General features: G+C 40.1%; 2 protein-coding genes across 8 annotated transcripts in view; one reads left to right on the top strand and one right to left on the bottom strand.

Moving 5' to 3' along the window:
- Positions 1-280: 280 nt before the first annotated feature.
- On the bottom strand, positions 281-11,017 carry pign (phosphatidylinositol glycan anchor biosynthesis, class N). Of its 2 annotated transcripts, none has more exons than XM_069151552.1 (29): positions 10,627-10,997; positions 9,836-10,076; positions 9,537-9,658; positions 9,349-9,447; positions 8,964-9,070; positions 8,557-8,681; positions 8,289-8,419; positions 8,045-8,164; positions 7,877-7,917; positions 7,684-7,743; positions 7,481-7,573; positions 7,269-7,324; positions 6,872-6,950; positions 6,254-6,436; positions 5,995-6,134; positions 5,555-5,654; positions 5,258-5,350; positions 4,623-4,714; positions 4,010-4,115; positions 3,808-3,916; positions 3,515-3,617; positions 3,283-3,385; positions 2,774-2,860; positions 2,554-2,609; positions 2,043-2,118; positions 1,624-1,697; positions 1,324-1,366; positions 1,121-1,173; positions 281-970 (listed from the first exon to the last, which is right to left on the bottom strand). In XM_069151552.1, exons 2-29 carry the CDS (start codon positions 10,060-10,062, stop codon positions 847-849), a joined length of 2,802 nt encoding a protein of 933 aa, XP_069007653.1. In that variant the 5' UTR covers positions 10,063-10,076; positions 10,627-10,997; the 3' UTR covers positions 281-846. The 2 variants fall into 2 exon arrangements, with proteins under 2 accessions (XP_069007653.1, XP_069007654.1); XM_069151553.1 differs by having other exon boundaries at positions 868-970; positions 1,310-1,366; positions 10,627-11,017.
- A 314-nt stretch (positions 11,018-11,331) lies between these two features.
- relch (RAB11 binding and LisH domain, coiled-coil and HEAT repeat containing) overlaps positions 11,332-24,932 on the top strand; it is a 34,426-nt gene continuing 20,825 nt past the window's right edge. For 4 of the 6 annotated variants that reach the window (XM_069151545.1, XM_069151546.1, XM_069151547.1 and 1 more), the window contains exons 1-11: positions 11,332-11,884; positions 18,296-18,385; positions 21,024-21,095; positions 21,237-21,292; positions 21,454-21,567; positions 21,853-22,047; positions 22,479-22,573; positions 22,982-23,111; positions 23,331-23,488; positions 24,226-24,301; positions 24,390-24,485. In XM_069151545.1, the coding sequence (XP_069007646.1) occupies positions 11,422-11,884; positions 18,296-18,385; positions 21,024-21,095; positions 21,237-21,292; positions 21,454-21,567; positions 21,853-22,047; positions 22,479-22,573; positions 22,982-23,111; positions 23,331-23,488; positions 24,226-24,301; positions 24,390-24,485 (1,545 nt within the window). In that variant the 5' untranslated portion in view covers positions 11,332-11,421. The remainder of the gene's footprint in view (positions 11,885-18,295; positions 18,386-21,023; positions 21,096-21,236; positions 21,293-21,453; positions 21,568-21,852; positions 22,048-22,478; positions 22,574-22,981; positions 23,112-23,330; positions 23,489-24,225; positions 24,302-24,389; positions 24,486-24,932) is intronic. The other 2 variants (XM_069151550.1, XM_069151551.1) reach the window with 1 other exon arrangement.

Below are 24,932 nucleotides of genomic sequence, written 5' to 3' on the forward strand. Positions count from 1 at the left end.
GGTTTAAATAAGACTCCTTATGAGGTTCTAATCATTGGCACCTCATCTGGAAACCCTGAGACTAATTTGAATGATTTTATGGTGTGATAAATGTGTATGTCCTTTTCTCATGTGACTAATCTGTTTTTTTTTAAGTTATGAAAATGACTGTAAAGTGTCATTTCATTTGTTGTAGTATGTCAACTTTATTAAGATGTAGGCACCGTTTCAAAGAGGATCAAATATTTGCTTACGGTAAAAGTCAATTTCCATGGGATGTACTTAATTTCTTTACATGACATATATGTGCCACTTGATTTCATTCTGCAACACACACGTTTCCAATTCAATCCTTCAGTTTAATTGGTACAAATCCAGTTACAATAAGTTAAAACAATATACCTTTTCCTTCTAAACAAGGATACATGTTAGGCAGCTTTCCAGGAAATAGTGTTACATACTTAAATAGTTATCAAGTTACCCTTCTTCAATAGAACATAAAGTATAACCTTTGGCAAAGGCTTAATTCACAGTCAAATATTCAAGTAGCCTTAGTGGAATTCATACATGATTAATCCAAAAATAATGTACTTAAAACCGAAACTAGTCATGTATTTGTACAAAAGAACACAGTTCAAAAAGTAGTATACATTAATCGTTGGTGATCTTGTAAAATGTCCTTTCAACAATATATCTTAATACAGTGTAGTATACAGTATCCTAAAACAATATCTTTATGTCTTATATAAACTAACTCTGGCGTAGAAGGACAGTAGAATGCATAAAACAAATCTCACAAGTTAGATAAATACTAAGTATTTATTTTAACCAGCCTACAGTCTGTCAGTTCTGCAAACACGTGTTTATTTAGGGGAAGTGCATCTTGGTTCTCCTCCACAGGATGAGTCTTTGTGAAGTGAGACTGTGTGTGACCACACTGAGCAACATCAGAAAGATTGTCATTGACATCACAATCACATAGTGGCTAATGCTGCAACAGACAGAAAGTCTAACATGTTAATGTGTATATGACAAATATCACTAAAAATAGCAGGAGGAGGGACAGGTTGTGTAAATGAGTCAAGTTATTAATGAGTAATGAATGAAGACTAACAAACCATGCACTTCCCAGTTAACTTACCTTGTGCCAATGTCCAACCAGCTGCCATAGTCCTGCACCAGGAAGAAGAAATGCTGAGGAGAGGAAGAGTTAAAAATGTATTGTGTGAGGTTCACGTGCATTCTGCTTAACAGAAAAGAGAAAAATCCTTTAGGAAAGATCATTAAAATGCACTTTTAATCACATTAAACCAAAACCTTTCAAACTGACAGGAAATGCTTTACCAGAGCCATCAAGTCAGAGATAACCAGGACGATAAGAAACAAACTGAAAAAAAAATAAGAGAAAAAAGAACAACCTATGTTACAATCAAGATCTGACATCCACAACCAAACTCCTGTACTTCATGCGCAGCTTGTACAGGAGATTTACAGCATCTTCACTCACAAAGAGGAAGAAACTTGTTGATATTAGATCATTTACTATAGTTATTTGAGCCGAGTGATTGTTTAAATGTAATGTCTGACACTAATTCAGTCTAAGAACATTTGATTGTATTTTGGAAGGCTGCAGTGAAAGGTTACCTTCTTGATGAGAGCTGTGTTGCAACTTGGATGGTCTCAAATGTACACATTACTATGACGAATGGAATGATAACCTGGAAGAACAAAAGGGACATTTATGGAAATTTAGGATCACATGAATATGTCTAAATTAATTTAATTCATTGTGAATGATGAGGCTAATATTTATCTCTATTATGAACAATGATTATGTAGTGATTAATGAGACAAATAATACAAATTGGAAATTTTTGACTTAAAAGGTCACAGAAAAGGCAGATAGGGTAAAAATGTTATGGATACAGAGATTCAACATAAGATAACACATAAACCATAACAAACAAACAAAGCATATTCCACAGACAGATAACTACTTGATTATGACAAGTCACAGTGTGCTACTACTTCCCCTTCACAGCTTTTACAAGAAAATGCAGTACCTTCCACATCATCAGGCTTCCCATGATGAAGGGGTTGAACACAGTCAAGAAACAATAAACAGATGCAGGGTCAAAACTAGAAAAAAGGAGAAGCAGAGGAAGTGACTATATAACACCAGACTGTATTTAAGTGCAAACCTATCAGAGCAAGAAATATGTCTTGAGGGTATAATGAACATTCGATTTCTTGATAAACCTTAATCATTTTGTAACACATACTGTATCTTGTGCGATGCAAACACATAATAAAATACAAAAGGCAACACACAACTTGAGACACTAGCTCGTCTAAAAAGGCGATACTTTCAGATCGCTCTCTGCATTTCCTTCCTGTATTCAAATGACACATGGCTAGTAATTAAAGAAAGCACCCATCATCAATTGACAACAGATGTTCACTTCACCCAGAGTGCAACCCTATACACCCAGCCTCACACAACTTCCTGCTATTTAGCACGCACGCACGCACACATGCACGCACACATGCACGCACACACAAAGATGTAAATACCTGTTAATGGATGCTATGTTCCCTGTGCCAAAGAAAGCTGTTATTATAAAAAATACCTGAAAAAAACATGTGCAGTCAAGGAAAGACCTTAAACCTCAAAAATATTTGTTTTAATATTTACATGTTACAATTTTCAAAAGTTCATCTAATTGGATAAAGTTTGGCATGAACAATGGTACCTTGCTACTGTCATGTTTGCAAATACTCCAAACAAGGATACAAAAAAATATGATCTTCTGATGTCATCCAACTTTAGCTGTCGGATCTTGGTGATGTCGATGTTTGCAGAGAAATCAATAGTTGACAACTGGAAGAAATAGTTTTTTGTAAAACCACTTTATAAATTAAAATGTTTTCATAAATTGAGATTCTCTTCATTGATTGGCATATTTTGGAGAGAAAAAACACAGGGTCACTAAAGCCCAGAGGTAGATGCTCCAGAAACATACTGCATGTTTTTATAAAATCTGAACATATACATACAAGTATGCCTCTAAAAGATCATACAGAATAAATAGCTTGAAGTGTGCTGGCTTCTGATAACACTGACCAACTTAGATCACCACAGTTTTCCGTTCAAAAGTAATAAAGCAGAGTATAGGTGTACAAATACATGTGATCTAAATCTTACACGAGTCTATATTAAACAGGCACACACTTAAAAAAATGTGCATCTGTAGTTTATGCAACTCTTCTAATTCCGCTCCGGGAACAGACAGTACACTCTACCTCTTGCCTGCCAGAGACACCTTGAGCGAGCAAGGCTTCCTGCTCAATGTTGATCCACACAAACATTAACCAAGATAACACAGGGGGGAACAAGGCCTCTGACCTGGGTAGTAGAAAACAGAAACATTAGACATTGTTTTATTCTATAGCTTTGCTGCGCAGGGAAAACCCAGAAAAAGACATCATTTGAAGTGCTGGTGTTTTTGTGTGTGTGCAAAATATTGTGTCCCACCCTGTGCTCAGCAGTAGGTATGTGGATGTGAGAGACAGGAATATGCTGAGGAGACGATGGAAAAGACGTGTTGAGCTCAGCAGCGGAACCAATATGGAAGATGCTGGGAAAACAGAAGAGACAGCAGAGGTGTGTCAGGTCTCAGAGCCAGAAGGGGCATAACACATTACAACAGGATGTAAGTTTTCATTTCATTTATATGTCAGATATTTGATCAATATGTGAAGACTGACCATAAATGGCATATAAATATGATTATAACCTCCCCAGGAGTTTCCAGCACCACCACCTACCTAATGTGCTCCAGCTGATGATCTGATTAAGAAGTGGTAGGCCTTGTTTCTGTAGCAGGCTGGAGTGTGTGAGTGATGGCACGTATGCACACATGGCCACATGGAGCATCTGGTTGACAGGTAATACATTAGGCTGTATCCAGCAAATGCAGTCACACATACACACAAGACACACACATGACACGACATGTACTGTAGTTACCTGAGCAACAAACTGCTGTCTGTCACTGAGGTGCAGTGGTGTCCTCTGTCGTGATGACCACAGGTAACAGGCTGAAGTGAAGAGAGTGAGCAGACCTGCACAAGTACTGAGCAAACGAACACAATATCTTACTATATTTTTAAAGACATGATCAAGGCATACAGCTTAATATTGCACGTGTGTTGAATAAAGCTGCTGCTGTTAATATCAGGTTATTTGAATGAGATTGTCTATCTCCAACTCTTCCATTGATTTAACTTTTAATTTGTGATCCATTAATTAAAGGGGAAAAACATAGATTTTACATGATACATTTTAGTTTGCTTGTTATGGAAGGCCCCGCGCTGAGGGCTCAAAATTTTGATATATGTATACTGTTAGTGGAGAATATTTGTATTTATTTCGAGACATAGATCCCAACCATAATTCTCATCCTGGTCTGATTTCTCGAAAACAATGTTCACTTGTTGTGATATTTTATATTTCTGAAATATAGAGAAATGAAATAGTTCCTGGCGACTGACCTGACCTAAATTTCACATTTGTGTTTTGCGTTAGTGGGCTACTGTGGTAAACATTCTGATAAATGTAAGCAAATAAAGGAAGTACTCACACCAGCTGTATGTTTGGTTCTCTCCCCACAACAGGCATCAGGGGGAAAGCAGCCAAACACAGACAGCCCAGAAACCAGCTCAATGAGCGCAACTGCACACAAACACACACTCTTAGTTTATATTGTATGACATACCGAACTTGAGCTCACAGCAGGTATTGATCTGACAGTAGGGAGGTCAAAAGATGAGCACAAATGATGTTGTGCATCATTATATTGTACTGGTTCCATCACAAACAAATTTGTATACTGTATCTATATTTAATCTAATCATGTTTTTGAAATAATGTGTTTACAGAAAAAAGTATCAATGATTTTAGGACTCTACCATCAGTGCAGATAACACTCTGGAGAATACAATACACAATATGTTAAATCGGGAAGTTACATCTGGTTATGGAAATCTGAAAATAATTAGAATGGCTAAAAACAGCTTCAATCATTCATCAATTCATTACAAAGATTTCTTGAATTTATGATCTGGGACATTTTTGTATTGTGTTTACTCTTCCTACAAGGAAACATCCATCTCCTGTTGACACACACACTGTTTTCAGTTATTAAAAAGGCTTGGAAATGAAAAAGAACATGACTTTTTTGGTGTAATGTCGGTGCAGGAACCATGATTTATTCACCTTGGCCTTGCCAAAGAGTCCCGACAGGAGGGGCCAGAGAGACAGGACAGCCAGGCCTACCGTCAGCACGGCACGATGGAAGAAACTCACCACCTGGGGGCAGCAAAGGTAAACAATCATCCAAGATACAGTGAAATATCATAGTGTTCACACTAAGAAGCATACAGTGGTCACCAATTTGTAGTGTGTATGTTGAGGTCTGATGAAGGCTAATGAGTCATTTTGTTCCTGTGTACTGAGGGAGAAATATGTCTTTAACTGTACATAAGAAGACATAACAGGTTTAAAGACACCTACCAGCAGCTCGATTCCAAATGCCACCAGCACAAAGTAGCCAAAACATTTCCATAGTGGCAGAGAGGGGGCCAACCGAATCAAATCCTTTAGAGTTCCAGACCTAAAATGGATAATTCATGAGATTATTCTTCCTGTGATAAAAGAGAGAAAAGAAAAGAAAAGAAATGCCAAGGCAACACCTTCATCCATTTACAGAGGAAAAAGATGAATGGATACACTTCAAAAGGTTCTAAATAATACCTCACTACACCTGCGCCAGAGATGCATGCAAATATGTGCGAGGTAAATAACATCCATTGAAAAACGGTCTATGTGGATGTGTGTGTATAGTGTTTGCTCCACCATTCTCTGAGGAACTCTTCATATTTGGTTGAATAAGGTGTAATCTATGTAATATTTTTTATTAAGTTTACATAGTCTCTAATGTGTTTGTTACTCACTCTTTAAGAACAGAGTACCACACAGGGACGGGCAGCAGACAGTAAATATAGTAGGTAATGGGGCTCCTTTGGATTAGCAGGAAGGCAGCGATTACCACGGCCACACACACACACAGCCTCGCCAAGTTACGGCTGGGAATCTGCACACACAGAGGAGCAATATCGACTTTACGAGACATTCAAGTTTCATAAACCTGTTTGGGTGGAAGGAATCTTAGGAGTCAAAGAAAGGGGTATTACACTTTCTTTATGTCCAAACCTGTTTAGTGAGATTAGGATGTCTGTTGAGGCTGGCGTGAGTCTTCAGGATGACTAAGACAACATACGAGGTCCAGCCTACAAATCCCAGCACCACACTGCATCCCAGGAAGAACCTGTCGTAGTTATGGTAGTAGACCAGGCCTTCCAGAGATTGAGATATTAGAGACTGGCACAGAGAGATCTGACAAGAGACGGAGGAGGGCAAAGCTTTAGCAAAAGGAAATATGGCATAGAGAAAATAGGAAGAATATTAATCAGCGATGAATACGAAGTAGCAGAAAAAGAAACCTGAACAATTTTTTAATTTTTTTTTTAACTCCAACAATGCCGGCGTTTGTGAATGTAGACTGCCTTTACCATAGTTCATCTAGTTTCACTAGTGTCAGAACTAACAATAATGATATTTTTACTGCAAAATCAGCTAACTATTCTACTCAAGTTTGCTGCAACATTTGTCATTAGTTCAGAGCAGCTTTAGTGCTAAATGATTGCATGAGTAAACAGCATGTTTAAGGCATCAAAGTATCCAAAACAAAATATAAATCTCTGCTTTAATTCCCTTGTAAAGCTGTTAATTTAACTCTTAGCTGCAGACCATCTTTTCCCTGATACTCACGGCATCCTCGTACTTCTCCAGCTGAATCAGTATCCGAGCCGTGCGGATGAATTCTGCTTGTTTCGACTCAGTCAGGAGTCTGGGAAAACAGAGAAACAAAGCAGCAAATATTTCATTCAAATGTGGCCTTGAATATGATGACTGGTTGGATGTTGACTGGGGCACATTCTTTGCATTTGCATTTACAGAGCAGCAAAAGCTAATCTAAACAGTGCACTGCCCTGCTTAATTATTTATAGATCGCCAACAGATTTTGCTGAAAATATTTGAAACATTAGATTAATTATTTTCTCAGAAACTCTAAGCCCTTCTCTCATTAACATACTTGCAAAAGTGTATATTTTAATCTACTCCCTCCACACTGTGTACAAGTCATTAATTCTCTTCTTGTACTTACTGGTATGGGGTGAAGAGAAAAGACAAGGTTGTTTCCTTTTTCTGGGTCATTTTGACCTACAAAAAACATTTATATATTTCAGTCACCACCGTTAATTCCTATATCACATAACATAACCCATGTCTGTAAATAAGACATGGTCATTAAGTCAAGAAGTTTCCAACAGTTACTCATCAACACGCCAGTTATAGCGGAGATGCATGCTGTCATACCTTAAACTGCTCCAGTACTTGAATAGCATTAGTGTACATGCTCTCTGACTTGAATTGGTCACTGTTGTTAAGGTAGAGAAGAGGTAACACACCCTGAAGACACATACACATAAAGACTGTCATAAATTCTCCAAAAATGTATTGTAATACGTATAAAACACTGTATTCAAACAAATGTGTATTTACGTTATCTCTAGACTTACAACAGAGTTAACAGGAATGGGCACACCAATGAGAGAAGCCATGAGCGGAGCAATGTCACCCTGCAAAAAACAATGCAAAAATATGAATATTAAACTTGACTTGCTGTTGCTCTATTATAGCACAGCTTTTGCACATTTGTAATTGAGTGGTGGTAATTGATGACAGTAAAAAGTGCCGTTGAATGAGCTTTACCTGGTTGACGTCAACTCTACGAAGGTGCTCCAATTTCCAATCTGAGAGAAACAGTAAGACAAATAAGAAAAACAATGTAAACTTAACAAAATGTACACAGTAGTGTAAAACATGGAGGACAATCTGTGTCCTAAACTGAAGCTAAAAAAAAAACTTGTTTGAGAGTACCTTGCAGGTACCCATCGTTGTACGGCTGCGGTTCTGTAACTCTCTGGGCGTTATGAACCCCAGCGCCCCACACCACTAACGGGGTGAGTGTTTCAGAGGGATGGCCGGCACCGTGCGAACCTTCAGGCGTATGAACACAAACATGCCAAAATGAAAAACTGCAGTGAATTCATATTGCCAAGATGTTTATTCTCCAATTGTAACTGACATAAAAAGCTTATATATACACAAACAAGAGTCTTACCCCAGTTTGTCATGCCATGATCAGAGGTAAACACATATGCTGTTCTGCCATCATAAGCAAAGAAATCCTCTACTATAGACACCAGCTCTGCTACACCCGCATCTACTAGACCAATATTGTCTAGGTATTCCCTAGACAAAAGACAGAGTACAAGATAAAGACACTAGAACATCAGAGGAAGAGGAAGAATTTGTTTATGTGTAATGAAAAATCATTTTAAAAATAGGCAAAACAAGAAGAATATCTGATAACAAATTGAACTACTCACTGTGACATTGGTCTGTGAGCATGCCCGTTCGTGTCAATGCCCAGCAGATGCAGGAAGAAGACATTTTTATCCTCGAGTAAACTGGCCTTCATAGTGGAGTTCGACTTTGCTGTCTCAAAGAATGACTGTTACAAAAATGAAAAAATACATTGTTGAATTTTGTTCAAGAAATCTCGTGCTATTAAGCTTGTAGCAGCCATAATATAATCTACTATAATGAATCCCAGTGGCTTCATATTTTGCTACATCGGAATGCATCTTTTAACATAAGCATGTCACAAACACAACATGTGCTTTACATGAGCAAAAGCTACTAAAATACATTTTAAAACATTTGTATTTGGTAGTTTTTAACAAAAGATGAATCACAACAATCATCTTTATTGTTAGTACTTCCACTAGCGTACTTTGACTTGAGTGAACACCCAGGTGTCCAGCCTGGAGGCATCAGTGGAGGCAAAGTCCTCCTCCTCTGCTGGATATGTGTGGGTATACACATGGTCTCCACTTGCACCTGAGGAAACAGGAAACAAGATTTATTACAACAAAAGTTTGTTCAGAAACTTACCTTACCTTAACACATGACCTTTTAGCAGTAATGTGGAATTTTTTTAAAAAAAAATAGCGTGATTAAGAAAAGTGTTGTTATTTACTCATATTATTTAATATCATAAATGCATTACTATTATTACTTTTGAAATTTTGTATGCAATCTTTATCTCTGGCCTTTTTCTTTTGTATTGACCAGGTTCGCTGTTCTTCTTGTGCGAGTGTGTGTGTGCGCTTGTGTACCTTTGGCAAACATAGGCAGGATATCAGGGCTGCCCCAGCACCAGGTGTGTCTGCTCTCATTAAACACAGAGTCAAACTCTACAGGATTCTCCTTCCAGCCTGAAAACATGCACAAAAAAAAGAGTCACAACAGTAGAATCTCACACACAGACACAAGTCCAAAAGCCTTTACTGAAAACACAACATACCTTTAGCAACTGCACTAACATCCTCATAGAAGCCTGCGATGAGAGCAACATGACCTGGCCGAGACTCAGTAGGCACGCGCGTGTGTGACACACCCCAGGTACCCTTGTCCTCTATTACGCTCCTGATTTGAGAAAACAGACGCACGCATGCTAACCCAAACAGCAGGGACTGAGGAGCAGTGATGTATGAAAACTTACCTACCATAGCAGTCATACATATTGCATCCTGTACTCGACGAATTAATACACACACAAACGCTCCACATCAAAGCTCACTGCAATCATGTCTGTTTCCTGACCTCAGGTACGGCGTCCTGGACGAGCTGTTGGAGAGCAGAGTGAAGAGACTGTCTGCTCTGAGGCCGTCAGCCACCACTAACACCAGTCTGGAGGCGGGGGGTGCCAGCGGTGTCGACTGCGGTGTCATGCCGTGGACCAGGGGAGAGGTGAAGTAGATGTCAAAGATAGAGATGAAGAAGACGACGTGAACTGTCAGTCCAACCAGGAAGAAGGTGATCATCCTCATTTTGAGTGTCGACTCTAAAGAGGAACAGTGAGGTTACTTGTGATCAAGGAGGAGGGAAGATTTCATTTGTTTGGAGGTGGAAGAAAATTTTAAATTGTAATTTTTTTTTTTTCATTTTGTGTGCACCTTTTTGTGTTTCTATGCTGCTGTGACTTTATCCACTGTGGGATTAATAAAGTCTAAATCTAAATCTAAGAAGGTGAGAACAAGAAAACTGAATGAGAATGACTGATGCAAATAAGGATTAATATATATATATATATATATATATACAGTTTGCTTTTACATTCAGGATTAAAAAGTTAGTTCAAAAACAGTAGATATTATAAAGGTTCAGAATAATATGGACTGGCAGGACGGAGTATGTGCCCTTTCAAGGATACCTAAGGGCAGGGTTAATCCTCTGCTCACCATATGCCATTAGCTAATGTGCAAAAAAAAAATAAAAAATCACGGCTTTCATAGTATATTTTGATTGTGCCTATTGTGCCAGCCGACTGACTGTCATGATGTTTATTAACGAGAGTGTAACTTAGAAAATCAGGCGATACAAAAAAGTCTTACCTGTATGAAGCTTCAGCGGGATGTGACCATTGAAACGTCCTGTTAAAGAATGAATGGAAGAGCCGCACTATCTACTACAATCTACCATCTCACCCATTCACCTCTTATACGCACTGATTTACCTCCCATGCTATGTTCGTAGATGACCAACTACAAATCCAGACAGCCCGAAAGGATTACGGCTTTGTTGTGCGAAACAAGATGAACGTAATCTTTAAGTGCGGAGTTTTACAAAACCAACTGGCCCTGTTTAAGAAGATTACTACAAGAAATGCAGGCACCGTGAGCATTCACTTCCTTGTTGTGACTCTGACGCTGCTCGTTGACGTGCGTGCTTCACAGTTGCATTGTGGGTTGTATAGTTTTGCACTACATTTTTTTTTTTATTTTCTAGCAAGCTTTCTTTCTCAAACGTAATAAAAAAAAATTAAAAAAAAGAAACAGCTTTGTGTTTTTGTACTCATGCGCATTACAGTGCAGTTTCGGAGAAAACTGTTTTCGTTACAGGTTTTTTTTTTTTGACAACACATTAGCTTAGCGTGAGCTATCAGCTGTCAAACGCGCCCTGCCCTGTTTTCCTTTCTACGTCAGAAGCAGCCAATGATCTTCTACTATCCCGTCAAAGAGGCGGGCTTTTGGATGACGCGTCACAGCGTCGACCAATCATAGCTTCGCATTCTTTCCTCGCGTCGACGCCACCTACCGAACCTCCGGCTGGCGTTATCCATTCAGGAAGAAGGGGGTCTGATTAGCTCAGCTAGCTCTGACTGCTAAACATCTTTATAGTGCAAAAAAATGGCGTCGGTCAACCCGTTTAATCTCAGTGACTCCGAGGAAGAGGCTGAACGGCGCCCCGATGAAACGGTTGACACGGAGAGAAGCCCGAGCGGCGGGGCGCCGGGGCCGCCGCCGCCGCCGCCGGGCAATCCTTTCTCTCCACCTGCGGACGCCGAGCCTCCGACGCTGTTGCTGTCTAGCAACCGGACGAGCCCCAGCGGTGAGGGCATCTCGGCGTCGGCCGCGACCACCTCCGCTATGGCGGGCAGCGCCGAGACGCGGGTGTCCGTGGATGTCATTGCCGCTCAGCTGCTGCGGGACCAGTACATCCTCACGGCCCTGGAGTTTCACACGGAGCTGCTGGAGGCGGGCAGAGAGCTGCCGCGGCTGAGGGATTATTTCTCCAACCCGGGCAACTTCGAGCGACAGAGCGGCACCCCGCCCGCCAAAGACCAGGTTCTCGGACCCGGAGGACCGCTGAGTGAGTCACGTTAGCCGGTCTCATCGCCGCTCACGTAGCTTGTCAGCCCGCTGGCTCTGTCGTTGATGTTGTTGTCTGAAGGCGTTTGTGTTTGGACGCCAATCCATCTTGAGATATCCGCCGGCTGCACCTGCTCTTCGTCTCTGGGGCCTCAGACGACACGCGGGTTCTTGTGGGTCAGCTGTGTCTTGACAGACAGAAACCAGAGCACGAGATAATCACAGAAATAAAACGAAGCCATACCGCGTTATCTATTTGCTGGACAAAAGGTGTAAAACACCCTTTTTCTTTAGGCCCACCGGCAGGTCAGAGGTCAGAGGTCAGCTGCAGGAAAGAACAAAAAGAGAAGCAATAGAAGAAGAGGATGCTTGTACAACCTGCTTTTTCAATACTGTATTTAACTCCGTGGTGAAAGAAGTGTTCAGGTACTTTACTTGAGTACAAGTACTAATAACGCACTGAAAATACTCCACTACCAGTAAAAGTCTTGCATTCAAATCCTTACTTAAGTACAAGTACGCAAGTATTATCAGCAAAGTGTGCTTAAAGTATCAAAAGTAAAAGTGCACACTATGCAGTCGAAGATCCCTGTCAGTGTTTTACTATACGATGTTTTTGGATGAATATTACTGTTGAATATATGTGCAGTTTAGTGCTGCAGTTATTTGCGATTGTGCTTATTTTAACAACTTAATGTACTGTTGGTTAGTTTAATCTACAGTAATGCATCATATTTCATGAGATTTGTTACGCTTGTATACGTTTTGTTGTATAAGAACCATGTATCTCAGAAGAACGTCTTCCTTTTTCAAGTGGGTTTAAAATAGTTTGATCAGCTTAAAAAGTAGGAGTTTTTTTCTCAACCCATAAAGGAACAATGAATCGTTCAATTTATCAGATTTGAAGATAAATTGTTTTCACCAGACAGGAAGGGTGTAAAAAAAAACAACAAAAAAACAGTATCCGTAAAAGTAGCTTGTTAGTAAAGCTGTCAGACAAATGTAATGGAGTAAAACGTACAAGATTTCCCACTTGGATATCGCAGCGTAGAAGTATAAAGTTGCATAGAAATGGACGAACTACCCCTGTAAATTTGTACTAAAGTACAATACTTTAGTAAATGTACTTAATTACAGTCCACCACTGATTTAGGTATATTTCAAAATTGGAAGTGAATGATACAGTTAGTAGAAATGTAGTAGTGGTCTTCTTAAAAATGGACACAACAGGTTATCAGACTTTATGCATTTGGTTTGATGCTTCATCATCCAGTTTAGGAGTGCCGTGTTAGCGGGTTATTTGCTCTGTACCAGTTGTTTCTACCAGGCTACCAGGCTACCAGGCCAGGGAGTCAAATATGATTTTGGTTTGCTGGCGAAGGTTGGGTATCTGTAGCACCTTCATCCACTTACATAACTTTTTTTTTTCTTTTTTTTAATGGAATAAGCTGCAGCATTACATAGTGCCTGGAAAGAGTCTAGGCCCATAAACAGACACCATGCAAATAGTAACCATGGCCACAGCCCAAGCCACAAATAAATAAAGCCTGCTATTGAGCGGTAGGAGTAGTATTACCATAAACTTGAACTCAATTGTGGCTAAGCATGGGGGGCTTTACATTGAAGTGAATATGAGTAAAAAAAAAAAAAACTTTTTGTGTGGCCCCATTTCACAGACACGAGTGGAGCAAATATATTCACACTTACTATAACTTAGACCTACAATATAATTCACTTAAAGTCCGTATGGTGCAACAGCAGGAAATCGGCTTTTTAAAATTTTAAATGCAGGATAGAAAGGGTAGGGAAGATATCAGTATGTATTAATATGGATAGTCATGCATCCTACCTAAACACGTAAGCAGAAACACTATCGGTGATGAATTGGATTGAACTAAACCTCCATCTGTTCCCCACCCTGATATAACAAATGAACAGATTCTTCTTTGTTTCGCCTGCGACAGAAAAGTATTTTTTTTTTTTTTATTCTGTCGATCAGTTTGTAAAAAAACTGATGGCCTTTGTATCTTGGTGATAGAGTGCCATGTCATACCAGTGGTTCTGATTTGCCTCCTGGACTGCACTTTCAAATTAAGAGCAATAATATTCTTCTTCTATCTGTCGAGGCATGCTGTCAGAATTAAGGCCGAGCGAACTGGTGGATATGCTTTTTTTTTCCTCACAGTTTTTTAGTAGTTGTGCAGGATAATTTGATCATTCTGTTGATACCTGTTGATTATCCTCAGGAGTTCAATGATTCAAATTAGAGCTTCAGTTTCTGAATGTCTCAGGGTATTTATAGTATATCACGACAGCAGCACTGCAATTGTAATTTTGCCTCTTTTTTTTTTGCAAGCCGAGCAACGAGACTAGATGATGTATTATCATTGTATAAACATTTGGCAGTTTCCCAGCTGAGGGATCCAAAGCATATGAAAACGTGCTGAGGAGAGAGAAGATATGATTGTATAAGCTTTATATGGAGCAGCAATGGACAATGACACAAGGCCGCTGTATATCCTTGGGTCAGGGTCTTGGCAACTGGCCGGAGGCTAGCTGTTTCAGGCAGCAGATGGCAGCTAGTTAGACTCTCTACATCCTTTTTTCCTGTCAGTATGAAACCCGAACCTGTAGAATTGAATCCTGATTTTTGTATATGTCTTTGAGACCACAGCAGCAAACACAAACAACTATGAGAGATGTGTATAGAAGCTGTCTAATGGTTGCATACAAACTCCCTAAAGGTTTGGAACGTGGTAACAGAATAAATGTTTTATGATGGTGTCTTCGAAAAGCATGACAGGACCTGACAGCTCCCCTGTTGCAGCAGTGACAAGAACGCTGCAGAGACACTGTAATCTCAGTCTCAATTGCTGTTGATGGGCAAAGGTTCATAAAAATATGAAACTTGGAAGAAGGTGAAAAGTCCAATTTACCCAAATGTAACCTGGAAAAAATTAGCAGATAATAATGAGTTCATATGAGAGACAAACTCTGCCCGAGGCCGTTTCATTTTTCTTCCCGGCATAATCCGATAGCCAAGACCTCATGTGATCACTGGGATGATCTATGTTTCTCATGTTTGAAGGATTCCGCTGTTACATTGCAATTTGCAACATTAAAATACATTCCAGTTAAAAAGGGGGTTACTGCCCAAATATCAGATGTCTTTTCTTTTTGATGAAGCAGCTTCTCATCAGTTTGTCTCAAGGTTTTTTTTCAAAGTAAAACAACAGGTGATGTGACGTGATCCTGAAATGCTATGCAGTACAAATATAATAGCCTCTACCTTTTAATGTGCTTATTATATTGGAAGAGATTCAGTTTTCTTACCGCTACAGCCTCAGAAGGCGTCGAAAAGAAGCAGCGTAGCGACAGCATACGATTGAATAGACTGTGTACCACGTTGACATGGCACAGCATGACAACCACATGACGGGATGATGAAACAAGACACGGTGCATCACCTGGTCATTGTGAAAGTAATATGTTTAGCCAGTTTGCTTAACTCATATAGTGCTTTAATAACGTTGCGCAGATATCTGGTAAAGGTTCTGATTCTTCTGACCAACTAAAAGACCCATGTTTTGTTTTTTGAAATCTTATGCCCTGTAAAACAAAATATGAGCACGACGCTTTCAGCTGACCAACAGACCAGAAATGTAACTTGCGATTATTACAAGTACGCAGCCTTTGACCGTTATCTGTGAGCAAGTTCATTGCCGTGAGCGTGTGTATTGATAATATCTGTGTTGCAAGCTGCATCTGCAGCTGTTGCTCTGAGCCACGAGACAGCGAGGCATCTCCCACCACCTCGCTAATTTGCAGCAAGGAAGTATGAATGAGTCTCGTCAGGTGTTTATTTGCCTCGTTGACATAAATGGAGCTGATGAAAGTCACGTAAACTGCCACATGCGAGGTTGACAGTAAGCTGCCGTACCAGCGGCGTTCATGTAGTTTGGCACATATACGGTCTAACATAGTCTGAAAGTAGGAAACTGAACGTCAATTTGCTGTTGTGGCTCTTGCCACATATGGGTCAAATAGTAGGCTCACATGATGTGCTGTAGGTTAGGTTGTTTGTGACAACAATTTGTGTGCCGTGACGAATCTGTAAATTTGACACAGTGGCAGTCCAGGTCAACCACAGAGCACATACGGCAGGTTTGTAACGCCAGATGCATTTATTTGATCAAGATTCAGTGGTAGTCGGCCTGTTTTTACCCGTCACAACTTGTTAATGTGATCTTTAGTTGGCCCAAACTCGCATTCAAATCCTCTCATGTCTCTTCATCTCTTTCTCTGTGTGGGGCAGGGAGTTGTTATTGTGTGAGAACGTGATTAATGACATTGCTGGAGTACTGGCAAGGCTCCTTGTCATTCTGGACTGGCTCCGACTGCCTGGCTGTTCATAAGTCTGTGCCTTTCATTAAGCGGTGTGTGTTTTTCTGCAAATGCAGCTGGTTCTGATCTTAGCAGTGGTGCACGATCACGACACAAATTATTGCTGTGTGCAAGGGTTTAACTGCTCCTGGTAATTACTGAATAAAGCAAAACTACCAAATATTTTCCATAGAAACTGTGTTCCTGTAGATTTTTTTTATTTTTTTTTTACCTCGTATGATCTTCATGCAAGAAATTAATATTTTCTAATCTATAGCTTAGTTCAGTACGACTTAAATATAGTTTAGAAATAGAATTATATTCCAGGGAGTAATTTAGTGATTTTTCATAGGCTTTGTAACCACATTTTAAACCATCAGTCTCGCCAAAACATCCCTCTCATTAAAGTAAAAGAGCTTGTTGGCTACCTCCCGACTCTCCGTTGTCTCTTGTTTCCAGTATTTGTGTCAGCTCTTTTTTAAACTTATCGTTTTGTTCCCGGTCTAAACATGTGTATCTCTCTTGGTCGTCCAATTTATCTCTTTTGCCTTTCTACTTGCCAAAGCAGAAAAATGAATGTCCGTGTGTGTTTGTAGCACAACCAGCTGGGCAGGAGTGAAGTGGCAGATGTGTCACAGTCTTGACGGCACCACGCCACAAGGCACACAACTGGAAAATTCAACCAGAGAGAAACTCGTGTTTTTATACACAAACGATATCTGTGCATGTCCCTGCACATTATGGGATTCCATTTGTTATCCTTATGCCTTGACCTGCAAACACTATTATTCTTCGGCCAAATAAAGTGCAGCCACTTCCAGCATGAATCTTTACACATCATCAGGAAGTAAAGACAGTTGGAAGCGTTCTCCACAGGAAAAATGGTTTCCGTGACATCAGCCTGACAGAACAATGACACAGCCAATGCAGAAGCGCTTTCACTGAACAGTCACAGGACGAAGGGTGTGTGTGCTTTGGGAAGCTGCATGAACTTGTGACATACACGCATACATACACATACACACACACAAAAGAATCAACATTTTTTAGGTGGTTAGAAACTCAATATTTAGCACAAACAAAGAACAAATGAAACGTATTCTCATCCCAAGTATTACTTTACACACGCACACACACACACACACACACACACACACACACACACACACACACACACACACACACACACACACACACACACACACACACACACACGTGTTGGGTTTTTGCTTTGGCATCCTCCTTTAAGTTTCCCTCACTCCTTTTTTCCCCCTTTCTAAAAGGTCATTTTATTAAAACTAGGTAATGATCTACTCACAGGACACTTTTCGAAAATAACGGAACAGTAGCAATGTAAGTTTGTAAGGTAATCAATATACGCCACGAACCAAGATTTTGTCAGGTTCTTTTGTTTCTGCTTCATCTCTCACATTTTGTGCTGTTTAGCTAAGCTAGGGCTTTTAGGGCCAACAGGACTAAGTTTGGCTTGACCTTCTACTGTATCTTGACATCAGAGAACAAATAGCCCATTCTCACACTTGCATTGCAGTGGAAAGAAAGCTAACACTATTGACTGAGCGACCAGGACAGCACAGCTCAGTGAAATATGAGCATGAGAATGTTTATTTATCGGCTTTATCTGCTCTTTGAGTGAACAATACTTTCAGCATTCCTGAACTCGGACGTAAGGTTGTTGTTCGCAGGTAGAAGTGATAAATGGGCATTTCAGTGAAGTTAAGTAAGCATTTTATGATTAATTAGTTTCCCCCATGTGCAGTGACTGAATTGTTTCTTGGCTAAAGTACAACCTTCCTGTACAGTTTATAAAGATATCGGCTTTCAGCTGAAGTTTACATTTGTATTGTAGAAAGATTGACACGTTGGCTAGCAGCATTTCTCAAGGCTTTCACAGACGCATTGTTACACTTTTTAGCTGCTTGTCAGTGGGATCATCTGCAGTTAACTGTGTAATGTAATCACGATTGTATACTTGTCTCACTGCCGTCTCTGTGTCCGTGTGTCCGTTCAGATCGAGCAGGCAGCATCAGCACCTTGGACTCTCTGGATTTTGCCCGTTACTCAGATGACGGCAACCGAGAGTCAGACGAACGGGTGGCAGGTAAGATGAACCACGCTGTCAGGGCTCAAAGAAAGAGACCCAGCTTACCTGAGGGAAATAAATGATCAGGAGAATAGATAATGACTGAGAGAGTGGCATAGAAACAGGGAAAATAACGATAAATAAAGATCCAGTTTAATCCGAGAGTTTTTAAACGAGCTAGACAGCCGTAAAGTTAACTGACTTCATATTCGTCAACATATTCCACCTCCAACATGCAGTGTGTTTCTTTCTTTAACTCGGTCGAGGTGTTCGTTCCGCCTCCCCATCAACTTTCACACTGTGGAGTCAGCTCGTGGTATTTTTGGTACCAGAACTCTCAGCATTGTTTGAAATCACAGCCCCCTTGCTCCTGTGACTCTGTCGTGACACACCGGCAGATCGTTTTTAGCCAAACACATTAACGGTTGTGTTTGACACCAACGACGCGTCATCACACAACGCTGGCTTCAAGAACAGTTGCTCAGTTATGAGCACATTGTTTGTTTTTAGACGTTGTGCGACGAAAATTTGTATGCTGTCAACTAAAGGAAAACAACTGAATAAGCTTTTTGCTTTAATGCAGAATGCAGAATGGACAGTGATGCCACGCAGGGAGGATTCATACAGTATTGTGTTAACTTCATCTAGTTTTGATCTTTCTATTTCATAGTCGCCAACATGAAGACATTAGTTTTTAGGCATCTACATTGTACCATTACCACCCATTTAGTCAGTAAGTGTTAGTCACTGAATCCCAGAAAGCCCCAATCCATAACTACAGTACAGTTTTATTGAATTAAACAGTGGCTTATAACGTGCTTTATGTTTGTTATTTGTTTGACATTATATCTGCCCCCTCCTCCTTGCACTGCACATGGATGCTAAGCATGACAATAAACAGTGTATATACAGTACCTACATCTATAATTATAAATGTCAATACATTCAATGTGTTTATTGCATTATGAGAGCAGAAAAAGTGTTGCTATTTTATACAACTCTAATGTCCTAAGTAATGTAAGCTGGATACACCTGACATGTAAACAGTGATATGGCTTGATTATGGTTTGGGGCTTTTATTAGTTGATTAAAACCAGATTTATAGATGAATGCATAGTAAGAGCACAGTTAAAACCATGCAGCAGAGATGTTGGTTCCACCTCACACCTACAACTTATGCATCTTTTGTAAACTTGACTATTATTCAAACACTCCCCACTCTATCAAATTGGCACCTCCTCTCTTCCCTTTTCAACCATCCCTACTCTCACTCCCCTCAACCTGTTCCTCTCGCCAAGATGTCTGCCCCCAGCTGTCTGACTCTGGGTTTTCTGGCTTTCTCCTGACGTTGATCAAACCCCAGTGAAATACTGGACAAGTCACTCCATCCAGACTAGCTTTTTGCTTTTTGCTTTATTTATTTATTTTTTTTCTCTCTCCCCGTTATTCAGTTCTTGGTTTTCCATTTTGTTTTGCGATTGCATCCTGTGCACTCTTGATCTGCTTAAAAGGTGTTTTTAGTTTTTTTTTTTTTTGTATTTGAAAAGTCCAACTAATACATTGGTAACATTACCTTTGGCAGAAATATGGTAAATTGTGGAAACAAAAAATGTACTATGCCCTTTCCAGGAAATCATGGGCTATATCCTGGCACTAGTATCAAAAATTGCTAAAGATTTTTACCTTCCTTTCACGCTTCCTATACCTCGATGTTAAGCCCATAAATAAAGAAGTGGGAAAGCTACTCGAGCACCTGTTCAAGCACGATCCTTTACAGTAGATAACAGCAAGTCTGATCAAATAGCAGATTTTCAGTGCACAGCTATGCAACCTAGTTTTCCTGCTTCATCGCTTATTACTTTTTGCGTGTGTTTTTAATCTAAAGTGTCTTAAGAGCTTGTGTGTTCTTTTTCTTTATTCAGTGTTAGACTACTATTTAAAATTTCAATTTATAATTTAACAATTTTAAACAAATATCTTCTGCTTCTGATTGTATGAGTTGTCAGAAATGGCTTGCTCGTGTTATTGTCAACTATTTTTTTCTTGAATAAAAACAAGGTAAACAACTCTAGAACGGTAACGCAACAATGTCTAAATCATATTTTGACTCTTAATTTTTTATAGCTTATAATAAGTAGTTCATAGTGCGATGGCCTGATATGTTAAGAACAAGTAACCAGGCTGTCCTGTGAGTGGCTTGAAACCAATTAATTACCTAAAACTATATTTAAGGCATTTGCCTTGAAAAAAAAAACCTGTGTCAGACAGCTCCTAGATTTTCAAGAGTTCAGTAGCTTGAGTGGATTTGCTCACCTAAATACAACTAAAGTAAATTTGGACTCGCATTCGTTAAGTCAGTGCTATTAATGGGAGGAAAACGAGGGCAGGAAATCCTCTCATTGAGATGCGTCTCAATGCATTACACACACCTGTCGAACAAACATCCAGCCAGCTTTACCATGATCCTCTGCTGCATGCGTTCCTTAGACCCATAATTTGCATGTATCCTCTTTTTTTGTTTTGTTTTCTTTTAGGACTCTTATAATCTTTTGTGTCGTTGTTTGTTTTTTTCATGCCCATCTTTGTTTTATTTGTTTGTTCCCTGTCTTTGGTTGGATGCCCTTCCTGTGTGTGTGTGTTGTCACTTCCTGTCCAGTGCTGGAGTTTGAGCTACGGAAAGCAAAGGAGACCATTCAGGCTCTGCGCGCCAACTTGACTCAGGCAGCAGGTGTGGCGTACTTTTAACTTCTTCTCCACCTGAACCCGTTTTTGTTAGAGCTTTCTCTCCTTTTGTTTCTAAGAGATTTCCTCTAGATGAGTAATTCTCGGCATCCTTTCACACACATCTAATATCTTCTGTATTTCTCAGAGAGCGAAGGGCCCTCTCAGGAGAGAAAAAACTTCAAGTCGAGCCCTGAAATTCAGGTGGGGAATCCCTAATTGTTGAAAATGTAAAGAGTTGTGAATTTTTCTCTTTTGTTAAAACAACTTACGAGACTAGATGTGTTTCTTTTAACCCCTGTGAGGGCATCAATTGTAAACCTTGATCGGATCATTTTACAGCTTCTCTTTCTTCTCCACCTCAGGAGCCTATACGCCCACTGGAGAAAAGAGCCTTAAACTTCCTTGTGAATGAATATTTATTAAAAAACGAATACAAACTCTCTTCCATCACCTTCTCTGATGAAAACGATGATCAGGTAAATATTCTTCTGGCTGCCGCATGTTTAGAGACGGAGGGATTAATGTCTAAATGGAGTAAACTTTTATTTTTAGGATTTAGGGCTGCCTCCTTTTCAGTCCAGTTTCTTTATTCCTGGGGCAGCCTAGGAAGTAGATTTGCAACCATGTGTGCTCTGACATTGGTCGGACCATGGCACAATAAACAAATGCAACATCTTGGATCAGCTGTATTTTTTCTGAGCTTGCGTCAATGCAGAGGACAACCCCACTCCTGCCATATTTGTTTTTGTATTTGTTCTCAGGACTTTGAGTTGTGGGATGACGTCGGCCTCAACATCCCAAAACCCCCCGACCTGTTACAGCTCTACAGGAACTGTGGCAGCACCCTCCCTTCACCTCGGGACACGGTGGAAGTGTCAGTCGGGGTGGATTTTGGCGATCTTCCAGGAAACTGCATCACCCAAGATCCTCCGAAAAAGTCTGACCTGTCACAACAGGTGCGTATACATTGGCCTGAAACTAATCAATTTTGTACTTGTGATTGTGAAACAGAGATTCAGTGACGTGTTTTGCTGCATCAAGTGTGTCTGGTGTCTGTTTGGGAGTGAGGCCAAAATACTAGACTGACCCCGACCAGAGTACAGTGCTGATTTACTCAGTCATTCAGAGGCAGCACCATTTTCCCCCGAAGACCAATTGATTTGATTTATCACAGCAGAGTAGTGGAAGGAGTCCACAGAACTACAATTCATGTTGATGATGATGATGATGATGATGATGATGATGATGAAAAAAACCATCTACCTCTATATTGACTTTGTATAAAAGTGGTCACATCTTTCAATATAGTCTGAACTTTATGGGTCACATAGTTGCCATCCTGAGCTGAACTTATAACATATCTGTGTATATGTTTTTCCCTCAATAGCAACAGAGAGAAGTTGTGCAAGAGTTGGAGTACCAGATCAGCCTCCTCAACAATGACAAGCAGAGATTAGCTGAGCAGATCAAGAAACTGCACAGGTGTGTGATTGAGTGCATATTTGTGATCATATTCTTATCCATATGTAAGACTGGCTGAGGCACAACATGCCATGGTGCTGACAGGGTTCCTTTTATCCAGAGCAGACATTCTGCATTTCAACAGGAACATTTACCACCATTGTCGAGGTAAAATGAAAAGTATGCAGAAAAATCTAAAAATGATTTGTCTCCTCTAAAACAAAAGTGGAACTTATTTTTTTCTTTCAAAATAGAATCTTTAATTGAAAATTCGGAACAACTTGCTAAACCACAATCCACAATTGTTGAGGCATTTTACAGAGTTCATCTACCAATATTTTTGGACAGTAGTGGTTGAACAGTGGGTTGTATTATTGACTGTCTGCTTCACTTTGTTTGACGAGCTCTTTCATTTCCTCTGCCTCAAAGTGAGATTCAGACACTGAAGAGGACTGTCTCCTCCCCACCTCCGGCCACTCTGGACCTGAGCTCCCAGAATATATCCAACCCGTCCTCTTCCTCTACCACCACCGGGTGCTCCACCGATCCGCTCTCTGTGGTATGTGGTCAGTTTGAATACAATATATAGTGCACAGACTTATATACATGTGTGTCAGTGGTACACAGTATTTATAGGACCAAGGTCCGTCATTAATAAAGAGATAAAGTAAACAGTAATAGATACATGTTTGTAGTGTGTATGAACATTTCTCTGCAGTTGGGCAGAACCCCTGATAGGTGAGCCACTAATCCTGACTTCATCTAGTGTCCTCCTCAGCCTCAAAAAGATAATGGCCAGTATCTGGACATCCGAGGTGTTTCAGAGCCTGAAAATGACCCAAACACCCCCTCGACTCAGAACACATTACAGCCCCACCTGCAGTCCCATAACAAGCTGAAGAGTCAGCCACCTGTCCAGTTTGATCAACCAAACAGGTGAGTGCAAATTCAGTCATGCAAGAAACTTAACAAATTATGAGTATATTTAACTGTTCAAAAAGATGTATGTAGTCTAACCATCCTGAAAATTCTGGTTATACTGAGCTTCCTGCCTGGAAAGATATACATAATTGAAAATTACAATCCTGATATCCTTTTGTATCTGCGTTGCTTTATATTTATGGGGTATAATTAGATTTTCTTAATTAATCCTAACAAATTTGACTGTAGGGTGCATGAAAAGAATAGAAAAAAATGAAAATCAATCTCCTCAAAATATACATACATTTACTAAAGTATATACCGTTACCATGTTTTTCATCTCTGTGTAGTTACTAAATATATCCACTAGATGGAGGTAGTTATCAGTCTTTGTAACTACAAAGCATTAAACCGTCAGTTGGCTGCCCTCTTGAGTTGAGAAAGTAGATTTTGGCACTTGCTTCATTTCATTACATAGCTGTCCTAGTGGGAATTGTTTAAAAGTACTCTCAGTCAGTCAGTTGCTGTAAAGTCTTTTGGTCAGACTCCATCTATCTATAGATTTATTTTCATTCCATTGCAATACTCAGCAATTCCATGGGAGAGTGGTAGTGCTAAACTCTCTGGCAGGGTGGCCCAGTCCTCAATCATTCAACGGTCAGTACAATGTCCAGATTCCCTGTGGAGCTCAGATTACATCTTGCGGTCTGCGGTGACTGTTTTTTGGTCTCTTGTCTCTTTTGGTCTCTCAGGAAGTTATCTCCAGCCTTCCAGCAAGCCTTGCTGTCCTTCTGCAGAATGTGCTCCGACAGCCGCCTGGGAGCAGAGGTCAGCGCCGCACTCTCCATTTACTTACCGTATAAAAACAGTACACTTCGGACAACAGCAGTTTAATAATATTCCTCTTGTTTTGCAGGTGTCCCGTATAGCAGACAGCGAGGAGAGTGTGATGCTGATGCTGGGCCGCTGTCTCCCTCACATCGTCCCTAACGTCCTCCTTGCTAAGCGAGAGGTAACCCCACTTTTGCTGCTCCTCTTGCTCTTCCTGGTATCCCCTTCATTATTGTCATCATCACAGGCTTCTTGTCTTATTGTCCAATAGATACACACACAGCAGCAAGGCTGAGCAGGGTGAAAGTTCAGGGAGAGCTGCATCATCTAAAGCTCACAAATTCCCATCTAAACTGTTTCTTCATTCAGTATATGAAACCAATTCTAAACAAACTGTAAGTCTCTTCAGGTTGAAGGTGCTATGTGTAGAATTATTGGTCTCAAACTGTGACCCATTTGCAAAATGAACGTCAAGGTCATGTCAAAATAAGATATCTTGTGCAGTTTAAATGTCAGCTTAGTGTCAGTACCACATACAAAACTAAATTTTCCATATTTAGTCAAAATTGGTTTCTGTAAGTTTTCTGTTATCTGTCAGTGATTGACCTGTTTCAGAAATACTTTATTT

This window comes from Embiotoca jacksoni, unplaced genomic scaffold, assembly GCF_022577435.1.
Source record: "Embiotoca jacksoni isolate LCO1_2020_lvr unplaced genomic scaffold, fEmbJac1.0.p SCAF_17, whole genome shotgun sequence".
NCBI lineage: Eukaryota > Metazoa > Chordata > Actinopteri > Embiotocidae > Embiotoca > Embiotoca jacksoni.

Coding starts and splice junctions, on each gene's coding strand:
- pign (XM_069151552.1), bottom strand. CDS start 10,062: ATGAGGATGATCACCTTCTTCCTGGTTGGACTGACAGTTCACGTCGTC. Junction 6,437..6,871: donor TGGAGAAGTACGAGGATGCC/GTGAGTATCAGG, acceptor GTCTCTTGTCAG/ATCTCTCTGTGCCAGTCTCT. Junction 1,174..1,323: donor TCTCTGACTTGATGGCTCTG/GTAAAGCATTTC, acceptor TCCTCTCCTCAG/CATTTCTTCTTCCTGGTGCA.